Source organism: Pogoniulus pusillus, chromosome 2 (assembly GCF_015220805.1).
Source record: "Pogoniulus pusillus isolate bPogPus1 chromosome 2, bPogPus1.pri, whole genome shotgun sequence".
Classification (NCBI taxonomy): domain Eukaryota; kingdom Metazoa; phylum Chordata; class Aves; order Piciformes; family Lybiidae; genus Pogoniulus; species Pogoniulus pusillus.
The window spans coordinates 5,935,387-5,955,722 of NC_087265.1; the positions used below are offsets into that span (position 1 = coordinate 5,935,387).

A 20,336-nucleotide genomic window follows, 5' to 3' on the forward strand; every position below is an offset into this window, starting at 1 on the left:
ATCCCAAAGAGAAGCACCTTAAAAAGTTCAATCTGAGCTTTGCCTTAAAAAACAAAAAAGCCTTTTCCAGCCTTACCAGATGCATGAGCTACAAAAGGGAGGGGCACTGGAAACAGGGGGGCTATTTCATTTTGCACCCCCAAACATCCACCCCCAACATAAGCAAGCCTGTGATTAAGGCCATTGCACGCTTCCACAGCGCTGCCCACGTCTCAAAGCCAGCTGCCACCCCAGAAAGGGGCACTCTGGACACTGCCAACCCTGTGTCCTCCAGAAAGGGGCACTCTGGACACTGCCAACCCTGTGTCCTCCAGAAAGGGGCACTCTGCACACTGTCAAGCCTGTGTCCTCCAGAAAGGGGCACTCTGGACACTGTCAAGCCTGTGTCCTCCAGAAAGGGGCACTCTGGACACTGTCAAGCCTGTGTCCTCCAGAAAGGGAAACTCTGGACACTGCCAAGCCTGTGTCCTCCACAAAGGGGCACTCTGGAGAGCTGCTGCAGGAGACATCCATCCCCTTAGGTGCTACACTAGGAGTAGATAATCATGTAGTGTTCTGACACTTCTAACTCACCTGGGGAGCACATAAGGGAGTTCCCTTTTCAAGGGGAACTGCCCTGGAACTGCTGTGGGAACATCAAGGGCTGACTGATAGTTTTTTGAGTAGTGCTTGAGATGTGCTTGTTCCCAGTCCCAGTCCCATCCATTGCATACAGAAAGAGATACATTTTATGCTCCCAAAGTGTGCCTTCCTCTGAAAAAAAAACCCCAACCCCAAACACTTAATGCAGATTATGATTTCGTTTGGAAGGTTCCAGTAGGACTTTTAAACAGCCTTTTGTAGCTCTTTGGTTAAGAAAAAAAACCAAAAACAAACAACAAGAGATGATCTTTTTCCCTTTCTGACTTAAATCATAACTGAATGGTACTGCAGAAACCAGAAGAGCAGTGCCACAGGAGAGCACACCACCACAGGAATCACCTGGAGTCACCTAACCCAAAGGAAATCCATTTCGTTTGCAACTCTTTTGACAAATTGGAATTCTCTGCCAACACTGCAACTTGCAGCTCAATCTATGCACCCCAATCCAGCATGGCATCCTAATGGAAAACTCCTGGGAGGAACCAGCACTGCTCCTAAAAGGGAGTTTGCTTTATCAAATTGTGGTGAGCCACCTGTCTGCTTGCCTGCCTGCCTTGATGAACCTTCCAGCCACGTAGATAACAGAGGGAAAGAGGTGGTGATGAGGTTGGCCACGTCAGATAGGAGGTCCTGCTGCCAACAGACTGCTTCAGCTTCACACACTGGTCTGAACAGATTGCAGTTAACCTAAAACTGAGGTATAAATATACACAAATATGTACAGTACATAGACAGGAAAGAGAGTTCTGCATTTGTAACATCAGGAGCCTTAAAAATACTGGCAAGTTGGTTGGTATCTAAGCCATCCATTTGCTCTCTAATTGACTGGAGTAATGAAGCCAAGATCTTCCACTAGGGAGGGCTACACTGGAATGACAGAACTCAAAATTCAAAGCTCCTTCCTCTCCATCTTCACCACCAGCCTGTTTCAAGTGGTTGTCTCTTGACACGAAGGTCGATCACAGCATCTAAACTCATCCTCAGAGGAAAAGCAACAGGAAAGCCAAACTGGAGCTGTCAGCTGCAGCTTTCTTTTTGCTGAATGGTCTTAATTTATATACAGGGGTGCAGGGGTGTGTGTGTGTGTGCATCTAATGTAGAAAACAAAGTTGCAACCAGTTCAGTATAAATACACCTAACCCATTCATTCTGCCACTGGGAAGGTAACCATGGGTACAGCTCTTCTGAAGCAAGGTCTGTGCAAAGAGGTCATTAAAAATCATCTGATCTTAAGTCTTGACATCATCCACTCGAGTCCTTGGCACAGTCTGTGAACAAAAAGAGAAGAGTTTTTAAGGAATATGTGCACTGCTTAGGAGAAACCCTTCAAAGGTAATTCACAGACTGGCTTGGGTTGGAAGGGACCTCAAAGATGATCCAGTTCCAGCCCTCCTGCCATAGGCAGGGACACCTCCCGCTAGCCCAGCTTGCTCAAGGCCTCATCCAACCTGGCCTTGACCACCTCCAGGGAGGGGACATCCACAGCAGCCCTGTTCCAGTGTCTCACCAGCCTCACTGGAAAGAATTTCCTCCTAATCTCCACTCTAAATCTTCCCTCTCAAAGCCACTGCCCCACATTCTATCACTACAACCTCTTGTCAAAAGTCCCTGCCCAGCTTTCCTGTAGGCCCCTTCAGACACTTGAAGGCTGCTCTAAGGTCTGTACTAGGCCTCATAAGGTCTTTGTTTCATGGTATCAATATAAATTCTTACTGAGAACTCCAGTTCTGACTGAAGGAATCATTTCCAGGAACAGCTCACCCCTGAGCTCATCAATTCCTGGATCTCATTATGAAATCTACAAGTGGGAGACTTCAGATCCCAGCACTTCAAGCCATAAAATGAATTTATCTCTAACTATAATTATTCTTAATAAACCTGAAGAACTTCTAGGTCATTCCAACCCCACCCTCTTGAGGCCTAAATCATATCAAGTTGTGTCACTGTAAAGTGAGGCTGTGGATTTGATGTGAAAGTTGTTTTTCAGATCATCGCTGATCCTAATTCAGCATCTTCTGAGGCCAAAAAGTTGTTTCTTAGATCATCACTGATACTAAATCAACATCTTCTGAGACCAAAACTCTTGAAGTGTAACATTGCCATTGCCAGGGTAGGGATGTGTGTTAAAAAACCACAATAAAAACACTAAATCCCCCTCTACAGACAGGAATAACTCTTACCCCTCTCCAGTTAGAGCACAGCATGCTTGAATGTGCCACTGATGATCCTTAATTGAAGTCAGCTTCAGGAACTGAGAGATTTCAGCTACTGTCATACACTCTTTGACATCTTGCTTGTTAGCAAAGATCAGCAAACCTGCTTTTTTTAAGTCCTAAAGAGAAAGAAGTGGGGTGGGGGGGAAAGCCAAGCTGATTACAAATCATCCTTCAGAGGTAAAAATGTGATGAACAAAGTGGAGAACCTCAAGTCCCAGCAGAAACAAAGCCCTGAAGTGTGCAATGCTGCAGGCTGACTGACATCTACCTTCAGAGAACCCTTTGATCCAGCAGAACAAAGGCCCAGTCTTTGCCTAGGATGTTCTGCAAAGCCACAGACAGGATTTTTGTGCTCCACGAGGATCAGAGGTACAGAATCACAGAATGAATCAGGTTGGAAAAGACCTCTAGGATCATTAAAATCCAACCTATCACCTAATCCTTCTCATTAACTAAACCGTGGCACTAAATGTCCCCCCAGCCTCCAGGGATGAGGACTCCACCACATTTCTGGGCAGCCCATTCCAATGCCAATCACTCTCACTCTGAAGAATTTCTAACATCCAGCCTGAATCTGCCCTGGCACAGCTGCGGCTGCGTCCCCTTGTTCTGCTGCTGCTTGCCTGGCAGAAGAGCCCAACCCCACCTGGCTACAGCCTCCCTTCAGGTAGCTGCAGACAGCAATGAGCTCTGCCCTGAGCCTCCTCTGCTGCAGGCTGCACACCCCCAACTCCCTCAGCCTCTCCTCACAGGGCTGTGCTCCAGGCCCCTCCCCAGCTTTGGTGCCCTTCTCTGGACACCTTCCAGCACCTTGACCTTCAGTCAAGGGGCCCAAAACCAGACACAGCACTCAAGGTGCAGCCTAACCAGTGCTGAGTCCAGGGATAGAAGAACTTCCATGGTCCTACTGGCCACGTTATTACCTTGCACCCTGTTTAACCCTGACCTTGCAGGCTCCTCTGTACCCAAACCAAGCCTTGCTTTCTCCCAAGCCTAGCTTTTATCTCCCCTCCACACTGTTGTGATTGATTCAGGTGAGCAGCAGAGCAGCAGACTGCAGCAGGAGAGACCAAAGCTCTTCAAGCCCCGCTGAAACCTCACCAAGCCTGCCTGTGAGGCAGCCGGGTGGCTCAGCAGAGCCAGAAGCAGGCTCTCCCTGCACAGAAGCCCTCTGAGAGGGAAATCCCCATCCCTTCCCAAGCATTGGGAGTGCAACTGACAGCAAAAAGCAAGCTGCAGCAGTGTTTTATTTAGAGGAAACACAGGACGTGTGGCAAGCCAGCACTCGCACTGCTCTACAATCAAAGGAGGGACAGCCACAGGAACAAGCACATCGTAACTAAACTGATGGGAAGCAGCTCTGCAAAGAAGGACCTGGGAGTGACGGGGGACAAGAAGTTAGCCATGAGCCAGGAACGTGCCCTCATGGCCCAAAAGGCCAATGGGCTCCTGGGGTGCACTCAGAACAATGTGGCAGACAGGTCAAGAGAGGTTCTCTTCCCCCTCCACTCTGCCGTGGTCAGGCCACATCTGGAGTATTCTGGGCTCCCCATGTCAAGAGGGACAGAGAACTATTGGAGGGAGGCCAGCAGAAGCTGCAAAGATGCTGAGGGACCTCGAGCATCTTGGTGAGGAGGAAAGGCTGAGAGCCCTGGGGCTGCTGAGCCTGCAGAAGAGCAGATTGAGAAGGAATCTTCTGAATGCTCAGCAAGAGCTAAAGGACCTGTGCAGGGCAAGAGGCTGGGACCAGACCTTTGCTGGTGGTGCCCAGTGACAGGACAAAGGAAAATGGGCACAAACTGGAAGCCAGGAGGTTCCACCTGAAGATGAGAAGAAACTTGTTTGGTATGAGGGTGCTGGAGGGGCCTGGAGCAGGCTGCCCAGAGAAGTTGTGGAGTCTCCTTCTGTAGAGAGTTTCCAAGCCCAGGTGGGCATTGTGATGCTGAGCAAGCTGCTGTGGATGCCCCTGCTTTAGCAGAGGAGTTGTAGTGGATGATCTCCAGAGATCACTTCCAACCACTTGGTGATTCTGTAATTTAGCAGCACTGGAGGCAAGCTTATTTTATCCCCAGAAAGACACTAGTACAGGCACTTAGTACTGAAAATCTGTCCCTCTGACAGTAAGAGGCAGGAGGCCAAGAGAACTCAGTCACTTCAGTGCCTATCAGGCACAGTAGTTTTTACAAGCAGTAAAAAAAGAATTCACAAACCACTTCCTAGTCCAGAAAATAGTTGGAAGTGACCTGGGCAATTTCCTACACAAAAATTCAATTGACTGGTTCAGCAGAAAGAAAAACCCTTCAAGGACTGCAAGGGAAAACCAGAACAAAACAAAACTATGCTAAGTAAATATTTGAGTTTCAGGTCAGCTCATGTGTATTGTTGCTCTCTTCAATCATCACAGCATCTGGAGTGAGCAGAATATACTGAAAACATCCTGCTGGAAAACAATGGGGCACATTTACTGTGAGATGAGGGCTCTGAGAGCACAGCAAAGAGGCTGCCACCAAGGAGCCAGGGCATTGATGCTGCTGGGACTTCCAGACTTCCCCTGTTTCAAATGTGGTTTGGCAACAACTTCTGCATCTTCTTTTAGGGCTTAGAAGATCTTGTTTAGAGACTGCAAAACACTCAGCTCTGACATTCTGATGCTGACAGCAGCAGCCTCAATAGCAACAGTTCCTTCCCCATGCACATTCAATGCTCCCCCACAGACAAGAAAGCCAGACCTACTTGAGCAGGGCTTATTAGACACAATCTCAAACCAGAAAGAGACATTCAAGGCAGGAGGCAAAGCAATTTCCATTTCTCAAATGCTTTAGGTTACTGGAAGCACCCAAAGGATATGCTCAAGATGTCTTTGCCCTTCCTGAGGTCTAGTAAAGAGTGCCCCTAGTTTAAATGGAGGCCAGTGACAAGTGGAGTCCCTCAGGGATCAGTCCTGGGACCAGTCTTGTTCAACATCTTTGTGGGTGCCATGGACAGAGGCATTGAGTGCAGCCTCAGCAAGTTTGCTGACCACGCCAAGCTGTGTGGTGCAGCAGCCAGGCTGGAGGGCAGGGATGGCATCCAGAGGGACCTGGACAGGCTGCAGAGGTGGGCACAAGCCAACCTCATGAGCTTCAACAAGACCAAGTGCAAGGTCCTGCACCTGGGTCAAGGCAATCTCAAGCACACATCCAGGCTGGGCAGTGAGTGGCTGGAGAGCAGCCCTGAGGAGAGGGACTTGGGGGTGCTGGTGGAGGAGAAGCTCAACAGGAGCCAGCAGTGTGCACTTGCAGCCCAGAAAGCCAAGCAGAGCCTGGGCTGCAGCAGCAGAAGTGTGGCCAGCAGGGCCAGGGAGGTGATTCTCTCCCTCTACTCTGCTCTGCTGAGACCCCACCTGGAGTCCTGCATCCAGTTCCGGAGCCCCTGTGACAAGAGGGATATGGAGATGCTGGAGTGTGTCCAGAGCAGGGCCAGGAGGATGCTCAGAGGGCTGCAGCAGCTCTGCTGTGAGCAGAGACTGAAAGAGTTGGGGCTGTGCAGGCTGGAGAAGAGGAAGCTTCAAGGAGACCTTCTTGTGGCCTTCCAGGATCTGAAGGGGGCTACAAGAAAGCTGGGGAGGGACTTTTTAGGCTGTCAGGGAGTGCCAGGAGTGGGGGGAATGGAGCAAAGCTGGAGGTGGGGAGGTTGGACATGAGGAGGAAGTTGTTCAGCATGAGAGTGGTGAGAGGCTGGAATGGGTTGCCCAGGGAGGTGGTTGAGGCCCCATGGCTGGAGGTGTTTCAGGCCAGGCTGGCTGAGGCTGTGGGCAGCCTGATCTAGGGTAGGGTGTCCCTGGGCATGGCAGGGGGTTTGGAACTGGCTGATCCTTGTGGTCCCTTCCAACCCTGACTGATTCTGTGATTCTAAATACAGAACTGCAGAACAGGTTGGGTTGGAAGGGACCTTCAAGATTATCTAGTTCCAACCCCACTGCTGTGAGCAGAGATACCTTCCACTAGACCAGGTTGCTCATTGCTCAAGGCTTCATCCAACCTGGCTTTGAACACTTCCAGGCTTGAAGCTTCCACAACTTCTCAGGGCAACCTGTTCCAGTGTCTCGCCACCCTCATGGGGAAGAATTTCTTCCTCATGTCTGATCTAAATCCAGCTTCTACCAGTTTAAAGCCATCAGCCCTCATCCTGTCACTCCATGCCTTTGTCAAAAGCCCCTCCTCAGCTCTCCTGTGTTCTTCAAATACCTGAGGGCTGCTCTAAGGCCTTCCTGGAGCCTTCTCCTCTTCAGGCTGAACAATCATAGAATCATGAAATGGTTCAGGTTGGAAGGGATCTCAAGGCTCAGCCAGTTCCAACCCCCTGCCATAGGCAGGGACACCTCCCACTAAAACAGGTCACTCAAGGCCTCATCCAACCTGGCCTTGAACACCTCCAGGGAGGTTGTGGAGGACAGAAGCACAGAATGGGATCAAAGATCCCATTCTGTGCTTCTGTCCTCCACAACATCCCTGGGCAACCTGTGCCAGTGTCTCACCACCCTCACTGCAAACAACTTCTGCCTAACATCCAGTTTCAGTCTCCCCTCTGCCACTTTAAACCCATTGCTCCTTGTCTTGTCATTACAAGACCTTGTCAATAGTCACTCCCCAACCTTCCTGTAGGTCCCCTTCAGATATTTGGAGGCCACTCCAAGGTCTCCTTGAAGCCTTCTCTTCCCCAAGCTGCAGAGCCCCAACCCTTGTAGCCTGGACTCATAGCAGAGTTGCTGCAGCCCTTTGAGCATCTTGGTGGCCTCCTCTGGACTGGCTCCAACAGTTCCATATCCCTCTTGTGTTGGGGGCTTCAGAACTGCACCCAGGACTCCAGGTGGGCTCTGATGAGAGCAGAGTAATATCTCTCTAGTCTGAGTCAGACCCAGGCAGCTGTTTTAGACCCCATACAGGACTCAGTTTTAAAGAAGGGCTTTCCAGGCTGGCAAAAGCCATCCTGCTCCTGCACATGGGAGCACAGCTACTACTGCCACAGGCACTTATGGAGCTGGGTTCTATAAGCCACATGACTAAGGCTGTGTCACTATGAAATCAGAAGACATCCAGGAACCATGGAGCTACCAAAAGCAGTAATTAAGCTGTTGGAGGAAACAATGTTTGGGGTTTTATTTTAAATGACCTCATTCAGCTGGTGACAAGGACTGAAGGTTAAAAACCACAAAAGCCATTTATAGGTCTTAACTTCCGTTAGGATCTTCATCTGGAGTACCAGGTCCAGTTTTGAGCTCCCCAGGTCAAGAGAGACAGGGAATTACTGGAGAGAGTCCAAGAGAGGCTACAAAGGTGCTGAGGGGACTGAGGAACCTCTCAGGAATGGCTGAGACCTGGGGCTGTTGAGCCTGCAGAAGAGCAACCTGAGACCTTCTCAATGCTCAGCAAGAGACAAAGGACCTGTGGGGGACAAGAGGATGGGGCCAGACTCTTCTCAGTTGTGCCCAGTGACAGGAGAAGGGGCAACAGGCACAAAATGGAGCCCAGTAGGTTCCACCTCAAGAGAAGGAGAAATTTGTCTGGTGTGAGGGTGCTGGAGGCCTGGAGCAGACTGCCCAAAGAGGTTGAGAAGCCTCCCTCCTTGCAGAGCTTCCAAACCTCCCTGGCCATTGTGATGCTGGGCAAGCTGCTGTGGGTGCCCTGCTTTAGCAGGGTGGTTGAAGTGGGCAATCTCCAGAGGTCCCTTCCAGCCCTTACCACACTGGGATTTCCTTTCAGTGAAGCACTCAGAAGCTGAGAAGCTACTTTTGGGGGAATCCTCTTCAGTAATTTGTAATTCATTTGAAGCTTTACTGGGAGCTTCACAAAACAGAGCTTCCAACAGGACCAAGACAGCTCTGATCCACTTTGACCTTGGAGACCAATGTTTGCCTTGGGCTCACTGGAGAGACTCTGCTCTCTTCTGGTCTGCCTCCAGCTTGCAGGCATATGCAAAGAGCACAACAGTCTGCTCCCCTTAACATGTATCACCCAGACTTTTACCCACAGAAAGCAGAGAAAAGAGGGATTCTACTCACCTCATGTGCTAACATTTTATAGAGCTCTTCTTTAGTCACAGAAATTCTCTCCCTGTCTGTGCTGTCCACCACAACTATCACGAACTTGAAGAAGTGAGAAGTGGTTAGTCAGAATAGACTCTCCTGGCCACACACTCACCAGCATAACAGATAACTGCTCCCACCACGTTATCCAGACTGCAATATCAGATATCATGGAATGACAGAACTGCTTTGGTTGGGAGAGATCTTTAAGATCATCAAATTCAACCATTAAAGCCAGCACTGCCAGGTCACTTCTCCCAGCCAGAGTGTGATTACCCAACACAAGCTGTTGGTTTACAGCTTGTGCTGTGGTTTGCAGACAAAGAAAGCTCTGACACAGCTTTTGATTTGCCATTTTCAAGTGAGAACTTTACACTGAAAGCAAGTGTTTCTCTGTAATCCCAGAGCTGTGTTGAGGGAGCACCAGGATGCTTCAAATACTTTGCTGCAGCCTTGAGAAGGTAAATTGTGTCAGCTTTCTACTTGTACTGACAGGCAAAACCACATTTTAAAGGCATTTCAAACCCCCACAAGCCCTGTACTGCAGAAGCATACACACAGACACACATCACAGCATCACACAGGGAGCACAGGAGAATAAACTTAATTACCACAGAAAATAACTCTTTTTTAAACCACAACCATGACTTTCTTAAAAGCATATTTGATAAAACCTTGACTCAAATGATTGTTTTAATCATGCTCAGGCTCTGTGCTGCAACTTAAAACAACCAAAGGAGTTCTTAAAATTCTTGGAAGTGTTAAAGGAAGATTTTACCCCTCAAGATCTTGCAAGACTGAACTCCTAAACACTGGAGGAATAATGTTGGGCTTCAAGTCTTACTTCTAAGGGGTCAGCACCTGTGCTGCAAAGGTAAAAGCAGTCATGGTCCACAAAAAGGGACCTGCAAGCACAGAGATCTTCAATACCAAGACAAACTGGTGTAAAGCCCCAAAGGTGGACACAGACTCCTTACAAACAAGCTGATTTTGATGGGAACATGCAATTATGCATGTAAGGGAAGAGATACAAGAGTGAGCTTGCTGAGGAGACCTCAAAAAATCAGAAGGATGACTTTGAGTAGGTAACAGCACTCGAAGCAGTTAGCAGAGCCCTCTGGAAGCACTCCTGGCACAGATCTCAGGCATCCTGTAACTCTCTCCCCAGCAGTGGGGGCACACAGCAGCCACACAAGGCCCTTGCTCTCACCTCAGTGCTGTAACTCCTCTCTCCCCAGCAGTGGGGGCACACAGCAGCCACACAAGGCCCTTGCTGTCACCTCAGTGCTGTAACCCCTCTCTCCCCAGCAGTGGGGGCACACAGCAGCCACACAAGGCCCTTGCTGTCACCTCAGTGCTGTAACCCCTCTCTCCCCAGCAGTGGGGGCACACAGCAGCCACACAAGGCCCTTGCTCTCACCTCAGTGCTGTAACTCCTCTCTCCCCAGCAGTGGGGGCACACAGCAGCCACACAAGGTCCTTGCTGTCACCTCAGTGCTGTAACCCCTCTCTCCCCAGCAGTGGGGGCACACAGCAGCCACACAAGGCCCTTGCTCTCACCTCAGTGCTGTAACTCCTCTCTCCCCAGCAGTGGGGGCACACAGCAGCCAGGTGAGGCCCTTGCTCTCACCTCAGTGCTGTAACCCCTCTCTCCCCAGCAGAGGGGGCAGAGCAGCCACCCGAGGCCCTTGCTCTCACCTCGGTGTTGGTGTAGTAGGTGTTCCAGGAGGAGCGCAGGGACTCCTGCCCGCCGATGTCCCACATCAGGAAGCGTGTGTTGTTCACCACGATCTCCTCCACGTTGCTGCCGATGGTGGGCGAGGTGTGCACCACCTCATTCATCGAGCTGCAGCAGCAGGGGAGCAGCAGAACGAGCACAAGCACGCAAAGGGTTGGGTTAGCAAACACTTCTAAAGGCCACCGAGTCCAACCAAGTCCCCAAGTGTCATGCCCACAGGTTTCTCGAACACCTCCAGGCGTGGTGACTGCATCACCTCCCTGGGCAGCCTGTGCCAGTGCCTGACCACTCTTGCAGCAAAGAAATTGTTCTTCATCTCCAACCTAAACCTCCCCTGGTACAGTTTCAGGACATTTCCTCTCATTTTGTCAGCAAATCACAAGGGCTTGAAGGGACCTCCAAAGTTCATCCAGTTCAACTCCCCTACCAGAGCAGGTCACACAGGAACACATCCAGGCAGGTCTTGAGTATCCCCAGAGAGGGAGACTCCACAACCCCCCATGGCAGCTGTTCCAGGCTTCTGTCACCCTCACTGAGAAAAAATTCCTCCTCCTGTTTCCATGGAACTTCCTCTGCCTCAGCTTCCACCCAGTGCCCCTTGTGCTGTCACTGGGCATCACCCAGCAGAGCCTGGCCCCAGCCTCCTGCCACTCACCCTGCACATCTTTATCAACATGGATCATGTCACCTTCCAGTCTCCTCTCCTCCAAGCAGCACAGCCCCAGCTCCTCAAACCTCTCCTCATAACAGAGATGTTCCCTTCCCATAATCACCTTTGTGGCTCTACACTGGTCACTCTCAAGCAGTTCTATGTCCCCCTTGAACTGGGGGGCCCAGAACTGGACACAGCACTCCAGATGCAGCCTCAGCAGGGCAGAGTAGAGGGCCAGAAGAACCTCTCACAACCTACCAACCACAGCCCTCCTGGTACACCCCAGAATAGGAAAAAGACTAGGAAAAACAGATCAAGCCCCACCTGGCTCCAACCTCCTTTCAGGGAGCTATAGAGAGCAAGGAGGTCTCTCCTCCTAACAATGATTTATTGCTACTGAACAACAATAAATAAAAATACCAATAAGGAAGGACTCTGTGAACTCTGCAAAAACCAAATCACAGAGCTGAGAGAGCTTTCATGGGCCAAACTCTGCTGTCATGACCTAAATCACAAAGCTGAGAGAAGGTTTCCTTCAGGAGCCATTTGAAACACTCAGCTGTTCTCTTTCCAGGCCGACTTTGGCACACAGAGGAGACAGTGCAGTTGTTTTGCTTCAAGAGTGTGGTTAAGCCACAAGATTTCCAAGGCTGCAGAAAAACAACTCCCAGTCCAGCTCCACTAAATGTACTGTATCTCTGCATGCCTCCAGTACAGGCCAGTAAGAGCACCATTTCTTCACAACTCAGCTACTTCATGTCCAAACTTCCTTCTCTGCCCCCTCCTGCACAGCACAGTGTTACTTTTTAGAGACACACCACAGGATGGTTTGGGTGGGAAGGGACTTTTCCAGCTCATCTAATCCAACCCCCACACACTCAGCAGGGACATCTGCAGGTTGCTCAGAGCCCCAAACAACCTGACCTGTAATGGTTCCAGGGATGGAGCATCTACCACCCCTCTGGGCAACCTGGGGCAGGCTCTCACCACCCTCAGTGTCAAAATCTCTTCTCTCTAGTCCAAATCTTCCTCCTTTAGTTCAAACCATCACCCCTTGTCCTGTCACAGCAGGCCCTGCTCCAAGCTCTGTCCCCAGCTGTCTGACCAGACCCTTCAAGCACTGAAAAGCCACCAGGTCTCCAAAAAGCCAAAGAAAAAGCAGGTATGAATGATTTCAAATCCACTGGTTCAGAGATCCTGAGCACCACAAGGCCACCACTTTCACATCGACAGTGACAACCACCTCTGTCTTCGGGATACTCCTAATGTTCAATTTACCTAAGCTCTACTATCTGGGGTATGCCAAGAAAACTGTAAGTAACTCCAAGGGAAACATCAACAGGAGCACCTCTGCTATGGAGACAGACTGAGAGAGCTGGGGCTGTTCAGTCTGGAGAAGAGAAGGCTCTGAGGAGATCTTATTGTGGCCTTCCAGTATCTGAAGGGAGCTGCAGAAAGGCAGGGTGTCAGGTAGTGATAGAACTGGGGGGGAATGGAGCAAAACTAGAAGTGGGTAGGTTCAGATTGCATGTTAGGAAGATGTTCCTCAGCATCAGGGTGGTTAGACACTGGAACAGGTTGCCCAGGAAGGTGGTGGAAGCCTCAGCCCTGGAAGTCTTTAAGACCAGGGCGCATAAGGCTCTGGGCACCCTGACCTAGTGTGAGTGTCCCTGCCCACGGCAGGGGGGATGGAAGTGGATGATCCTTGTGGTCCCTTCCAGCCCTGCCAATTCTGTGATTAACCATTTTCAGACAACTTCATTATTATTTTTTTTCCTTCTCATCTTGATCTGTCTTTTCATTTACCACAAACATTTTCAGCAGAGCTTTTAGTTACAGTGACAGCAATTTGAGCCTCGTAACAGTGTTGGGATATTTCCTGAGAGAATAGAAGAGATAAAGGAGAAAGAATCTCAATTACCCAGTGTTTTAGCAGCACAGAACAAGAAATCTCACCACACACTTGTGAAGCCAAATACATAGAAGAGAAAAGGGAAGGATGAATAGAAAGAACCATAAGATGGAATTCAGGGTAACAATTAAAAGCTGCCTGTGGCTGATGATAATAAATCAGGTTAAAGTAGAATTCTTTTAATGGTTGGAAGAGATGTATGATGGTTATGAAGCTAAGAGAGTTGGGGTTCTCTTAGCTGGAGAAGAGAAGGTTTCAAGGAGACCTTGGAGTGGCCTCCAAGTATCTGAAGGGAGCTTACAGGAGGGCTGAGGGACTATTGACAAGGTCTTGTAATGACAGGATGAGGAGGAATGGGTTTGAACTGGCAGAAGGGAGATTGAAAGTGGGTGTTAGGCAGAAGTTGTTTGCAGTGAGGGTGGTGAGACACTGGCACAGGTTGCCCAGGGAGGTTGTGGAGGACAGAAGCACAGAATGGGATCTTTGATCCCATTCTGTGCTTCTGTCCTCCACAACCTCCCTGGAGGGGCTCAAGGCCAGGTTGGATGAGGTCTTGAGCGACCTGTTCTAGTGGGAGGTGTCCCTGCCCATGGCAGGGGGTTGGAACTGGATGAGCTTTGAGGTCTCTTCCAACCTAAGCCATTCTCTGGTAAAACACTGGCACAGGATGCCCAGGAATGTGGTTGAGAGCCCATCCCTGGAAACATTCAAGGACAATGTGGTCCTGAGCAACCTGCCCTAGTGGAAGGTGTCCCTGCTGACTGCAAGGGGGTTAGACAAGATGATCTTTGAGGGTGCCTTCCAATCTGATGAACACTGTGAATGCTCTTTTCCTTGACCAGACCTAGAGCCTTTCACATCCAAGCTGCTGGCATTTCAGTTTGCAATAGGCTAGGTGGATTTCTCCCTCCTCCTCCTCCTCACTGAAGCAAGGGCAGCATGAAGCCTAATGGCATTTTCAGACATTTTAGCACAGAATCCTACTGCTACCTTAAGGAAGAAAAAAAGATATAAGAAGCAGGAGAAATAAAGTGTGTGTGGAGCTGCCATGACCTGTGAGAAGAATCACCACCTCACTGTCTGTTGTGACCCTTCCTGATATCAAAGCAATGCCAGGGCACCAGCCAGTGCCAGCTGTGCTGTTAGTGATCTCTGCTCATCTCCTGGAAGAACTGCAAGGACCTGGATTTAGATGAGACACTAGGAGGGCATTTTTCCCTATGAGGGTGGTGAGGCACTAGAAGAGGCTGCCCAGAGAAGCTGTGGAGGCTCCATGGCTGAAAGTGTTCAAAGCCAGGCTGGATGATCAAACCTAGTCTAGGGGAAGATGTCTCTGCCCATGGCAGGGGGTTGGAACTGAATGATCTTGAAGGTTCCTTTCAACCCAAACCATTCTATGACATCACTTTTCAGCTTTCCATGATTAAAGTTGGGTCAGGCTTTCAATAATGCAGGAAAACAGATGTTAGGAAAGGTGAATGAGAAAAATACAGCTGAAGCTTTTAGGGACATGTTCTGTGAGTTAAAGATGTTAATTCTTGCTCAGGACACTGGTGTCCCAAGGAAATGGTAAGAGGAAAAATGGGATGTGCACAGATGGAGGTAGGGTTAAAGGAGGAGGAACAGAGGACAGCACTCAGAGCTGGAATACAAGACGAGAGAAGGGGAAGTCCTGTGGAGCTAAAAAAGAGTATAAAGGAAAAGGAAACAGAGAGATCCACTGTACAAAAGGGAAAGGAAAACATTGAGACTGCAGAAAGGAGAAGAATCATGAGACACTTGTGGAGGAAGTGGAAGGACACAGGCAGCATTAAAATGCACCATGGAAAGCCCTCAGCTGTAGCAAGCAGCAGTTGGGAAAAAATATTCTTCCTCCTGTGTATGGTATTCAAAATCTCTCACTCCTGCTCTAACTACCAAGCACCACCCTCATCTCTTCACCTTCCCTACAGAGCCTGCTGGAAACACTGCAGAATTTCATGTTTCAGAGAGGCAGAAGCAGGCCACGACTTGACCAAACCCAAACGTTTTAGGAGAGCATCGCTGGAGCACAGGACTGGACCAGTGTGGCCACATCACTGAACTGGAATGATTTCTCCTATCGACTCAGGAACGCTCCCTAACACCAGACTGCTTCACATGAGAAACCACAAACCTGCTCCTGCTACAAGCAGACCTTGAGCTGCTTGTCCCACCTAGAAGCTTCTGAGCCTGTGGGCCGTTTTGGACTCTTTTATCAAAGCACAGCTGAGGAGCAGCGATAGGAAGCAAACACAAAGCTTCGTGTGAACCAGCCCAGCAGCAGGGCTAAGCCAAGGCCAGTGCCACTACGAGAGGCAGAAGCTGCTCAACAGCATGGAGTGCCACCAGCCACAGAGCTGAGTTCAGCCGGCAGGCAGCCTCCTTTCGCCCTCCACCCCAAACAGCAGGCAGGCGCAACCGGGGACACAAGCTACGGCGGGGAGGAGGGAGGCTGCGCCGCTCTGCTGCGCACACCGCGGTGTGGTCTTTCCGTGCCGTGGCGCTGTCCTGCGGCTGCACTCCATGCAACCCCACTTGGATGAGCTGGCAACAGCCCGCAGGGCGACACCAAAGGCAGGTGTGGCGAGCTGCACAAGTGCGGCTGTGTCAATCCCAGCAGGGGCAGCAAGGCCAAGGGAAGGTCCTGCAGCTGGGCTGGGGCAACTCCACCAGTATCAATCCAGGCTGGAAAGCTACTCTGTGGAGAGGTTGGGGGTGCAAAGCTGGACATGAGCTGGCATCCAGTGCTGCCAGCACAGCCCCGGCTGTGTCCTGGGCTGATCCCCAGCAGTGTGGGCAGCAGGGGCAGGGAGGGGATTCTGCCTCTCTGCTCTGCTGAGACCTCACCTGCAGGGCTGGGGCCAGCTCTGGAGTGCTCAGCACAGCACAGGCAGAGACCTGTTGGAGCAAGGCCAGAGGAGGCCACAGCAATGCTGGCAGGGCTGAAAAGGCTCTGCTGTGAGGCCAGGCTGATAGAGTTGAGGTTGTTTAGTCTGGAGAAGGGAAGGCTTCAGTGAGACCTTCTGGTGGCCTCTCAGTCCTTCAAGGGGCAGATCAGAAGCTGGAGACAGACTTTTTCTCAGGGCCTGTTGTGACAGGACAAGGGGTAATGGTCTGAACTAAAAGAGGGAGATTCAGCCTGGAGAGGAGGAAGGGTTTTGGCACTGAAGTTGGTGAGATGCCGTCCCAGGTTGCACAGAGAAGCAGTAGGTGTCCCACACCTGGAACCACTGCAGGTCAGGCTGTCTGGGGCTCTGAGCAAGCTGCTCTAGTTGCAGATGCTGAAAGCATGGGGGTTGGACTAGAAGAGCTTTAAGGTCCCTTCCAACCTAAAGCATGCCATGATTCTGTGATTTAAGCGGTAGAGGCACAGTAATCTGACAAATACAAGCTCTGAACAAAACCTTACCCATCCACCAGGCAAAGCAGAGCCCTTTCCAAACACATGCTTTGACCCACTGCTACCTCTGCTCTGCTGTCATCTCCAGCACGAAGCTCTCCAAGCAAAACAAAAATACCCCAAGGAAAAGCACCCTAAAAACCCCTTCACAGCAAGACATATACAACACACACCTCAAAATGCCCAAGGGGCAGCTGCAGTCCATACTTACAATTGATAAAGAATGGTGGTTTTGCCTGCATTGTCCAGCCCAACAATGATAACTTTGTGCTCTGCAATGAGAGAGATCAGCAGTAAGTCAGAGAGTTAACTTTGCCTGGTAACAAGGAGATTAACATTGCACTTTCAGAGTGACTTCCTAAGCAAACACAGCACCAAACTTCAGCTGCCACATTTCACAGGCCATACCTAAAAAGCCTGTTTGCCTGCAGAGGTGCAACCCCTCCCTGTACTCTCCACAGCCCGCCAGTGATTGTCAATTTGTCTCCATCTGCTCATCTACTGGAGCAGTTTCTGGGAGGTTACAGGAGGATTTTTGCAGTCTCAAGCTAGAATCCTTCCCTAAGCTTCCATGCAGTCTGGGACAGGCTGTGGTCTCCGTCTCCCCAACTTCAGCAGCTCTCCAGGAGACACTTGAAAAGTTCGTTTCGAAGGCTGTTCTTTTGTTACATCCTGCAACATTTTAATCTCTTCGCAAACAGCTGTTAAATACACAAGGGAGACATGGAGCTGCTGGAGCAGGTCCAGAGGAGGCCACAAAGATGATCAGAGAAGCTCCTCTGTAGGGACAGGCTGAGAGAGTTTGGGCTGTTCAGCCTGGACAGAAGGCTCTAAGAAGATCTTAAGGGCTGCATTTCAATATCTGAAGGGGACCTACAGGAAGGCTGGGAAGGGGACTATTTAGAAGAGCCTGCAGTGATAGGGCGAGGAGCAATGGTTTGAAACTGGAGCAGTGGAGATTCAGATTGGACATAAGGAGGAAGTTCTTCACAACGAGGGTGATCAGAGAGTGGAACCAGCTGCCCAGGGGTGTGCTCGAGCCCCCATCCCTGGAGGCATTCAAGATCAGACTTGATGTGGCCCTGGGCAGCCTGCTTTAGCTGGAAATGCCCTGCTGACTGCAGAGGGGTCAGCCAAGATGAGCTTTGAGGGTGCCCTCCCACCTGATGCAACCTGTAAACCTCAGAACAACGCTGCCACGAGCAGGGTGATCCACCTGTTTCCCTCAGCATCCCTTTGGCAGGTTTGGAACCTGGAGAGCAGATTCTTTTGCCCACAAACACTTTACAGTCGCCATCCAATTTAGTTTAGGTGAACCAAGGAGTCCTACACAAAACTCCCCTGGCACATATGTGAACACATCTGGGAGCTCAACACCAGAATCAATGCTTGTTTGTGTTTGGCACCTTCTCTCCTAGACAGCACAAGATGGAATCTGAATTCTACAGCTGCTGGTGCCAAACCCACACCAATTTATGACTTCCAGGCCAAGTGAGAGCTGCCTGCTCCCACTTAAGAGCACACAACTCTCCCCTGCACAAATAACCCTGCCTTCAACAGCACTATTCATGCAAGTAAAAGCTTTGTGAGAAGGGGCTTTCTTCCAGCCCCTCCCCAGTGGTCCTCAAGGGCAACAAAAAGCCATTATTAGTCTGCCCGAGCTTCAGACAACCACAAATCAATTCCTCCTGTCAGCAAACTACCCTGGCATCGATTTATCATGAGAGGAGAGAGGGAAGGCAGAGGGGCCAGGTAAGTGGGGGTTCTCTTGGTTCAGATTCCAGCAATATTGTGTGGTTGTGCAGAGTTGTCCAACACAGACTCTGGTCTCAAGAACTCTGCAGAACTGCACCATATTGTCCAAACAGCTGCTTACCTGACCCCCCACATAACTTAGGAACTGTTTCGTTTCTGGTGTGGTGTTGCCAGCACAGCAGAGATTAGGAAAGCAGCTGGAACAGAAGATCTGAGGTGGGACTGGAGGCTACAAGACACAAACGTGGTGCTGCATTTGCACCGAGCGTTGCCCGGGCATATAAGTGGGACATTCAACAGGCGTGGGGGAGTCTATTTAAGCTCCCTGCAAATCACCAGCGAAAGACCTTAGAACCACGGGGTAAGGGCGTCAGCGTGCGGAGGATAAAGCCACAACTCCCACCGAAACCTTCGCTGCTGGCAGGCAGGCGGCACAAATCCGAAGGAACTTCTTCTAACCTTTACTCCAGCAAAGGAGCCACCTGGGCAGACAGCGAAGGTTTCTCGCTCAGCGCCACGAATAAAGCACACTCTGCAGATGGCGAGGTGAAACTGCACGCCACGACGCCGAGCCGGCTGCGTTCTGCCGGCGCAGCCTTACCGTGTGACAGCCACCTTCGGGCGCAGGAGCTCGCCCGGGACCCAGCCCGGAGGGACACAAAGGGTTAAAGTCCCCCAACTTTTGCTGATCGGGGCTCGTCCTCTGCGGCCACCCCCCAGCCCCGGGCAGGGCTGAGCGAGCGAGGCCACGTCGCCTGTCAGCCTCGGCGGGCAAAGTTGGGCCGATTTAGCAGCAGGACGAGCACCCAGCTCGGACCCGCTCCGGCTGCCCCTCCAGGGCCGAGGAACCGCCGCCGCTGCCGCCTCGCGCGGCTGGGGCTCGCCCTCAGGCCCGGCCCGGCAGCTCCGCGTCCCGCCACCGCGTCCCCAGGCCACCTCCGCCTCCTCCGGCTGCGTCCCCTCACCCTGGTGGTTGAACAGCCTCCATATCCTGGTGAAGAGGATCCCCATCCTCAGCCGGGGCAGCTCCGGGCCTCGCCGGCTCCCTCAGGGGGTTCTCCAGTCTTCCCGGGGCGGCGGGCGGCTTCAGGGCCCGGCCCAGCGCCCGCTTTGCCGGTGAAAAGGCGGGCTAGGGCCTCGCCAGGCCTGCTCCAGCCGGGACATCGCCGCCGCCGCCGCCGCCACCCTGCTCCTGTCGCCTCAGCGCCGGCCGCGGAGCGCAGGGGAGCCGCGCGGCCAGCAGCGCCCTGCGCGGCCACCGTAGGGACAGGCGGGCGGGGCGGGCGCGGCGCTGTGACGTCAGGCGGCGCTGGGCGCCATGCCGCGCTCCGGCCCGGCCCTGCGCTGGGGCTGGCGGAGCCTCGGCCCGGCCCGGCCCTGCGCCGGGAGCCTGGGCCCGGGAGGGCAGTGCCCCAGGGACACCTGCTGCTGCCCGCCCGCACCTCCGCAGCGCCCGCAGAACGCTGCGGACAAGCCTCGGAGCAGCGCTCGTTGGGACAGGACAAGGGGTGGCCGAAATGGCCCCAGGGGAGGGTTAGGTTGGAGGTGAGGAGCAGTTTGTTTGCTGCGGGAGCGGTCAGGCACTGGCACAGGCTGCCCAGGGGGGTGCTGGAGTCACCGTGCCTGGAGGTGCTCCAGGAACCTGTGGCCATGGCACTGTGGGACATGGTTTAGTGGCCAGGGTGGTGCTGGGTTGAAGGTTGGATTCACAGAGTCAAGCAGGCTGGAAGAGACCTCCAAGCTCAGCCAGTCCAACCTAGCACCCAGCCCTGGCCAATCAACCAGACCATGGCACTAAGTGCCTCAGCCAGGCTTGGCTTCAACACCTCCAGGCACAGCGACTCCACCACCTCCCTGGGCAGCCCATTCCAATGCCAATCACTCTCTCTGACAACAACTTCCTAACAACATCCAGCCTAGACCTCCCCTGGCACAG

At 51.7% G+C, this 20,336-nt stretch overlaps 1 protein-coding gene across 1 annotated transcript; it reads right to left on the reverse strand.

Annotated features, from left to right (window-relative positions):
* Positions 1-781: 781 nt before the first annotated feature.
* Positions 782-19,642, reverse strand: ARL5A (ADP ribosylation factor like GTPase 5A). Its single transcript, XM_064154949.1, has 6 exons — positions 19,366-19,642; positions 16,857-16,917; positions 10,621-10,768; positions 8,899-8,982; positions 2,823-2,974; positions 782-1,910 (listed from the first exon to the last, which is right to left on the reverse strand). The coding sequence occupies exons 1-6, from the start codon at positions 19,409-19,411 to the stop codon at positions 1,862-1,864; spliced, it is 540 nt and encodes a 179-aa protein (XP_064011019.1). The 5' UTR covers positions 19,412-19,642; the 3' UTR covers positions 782-1,861.
* Positions 19,643-20,336: the final 694 nt, after the last annotated feature.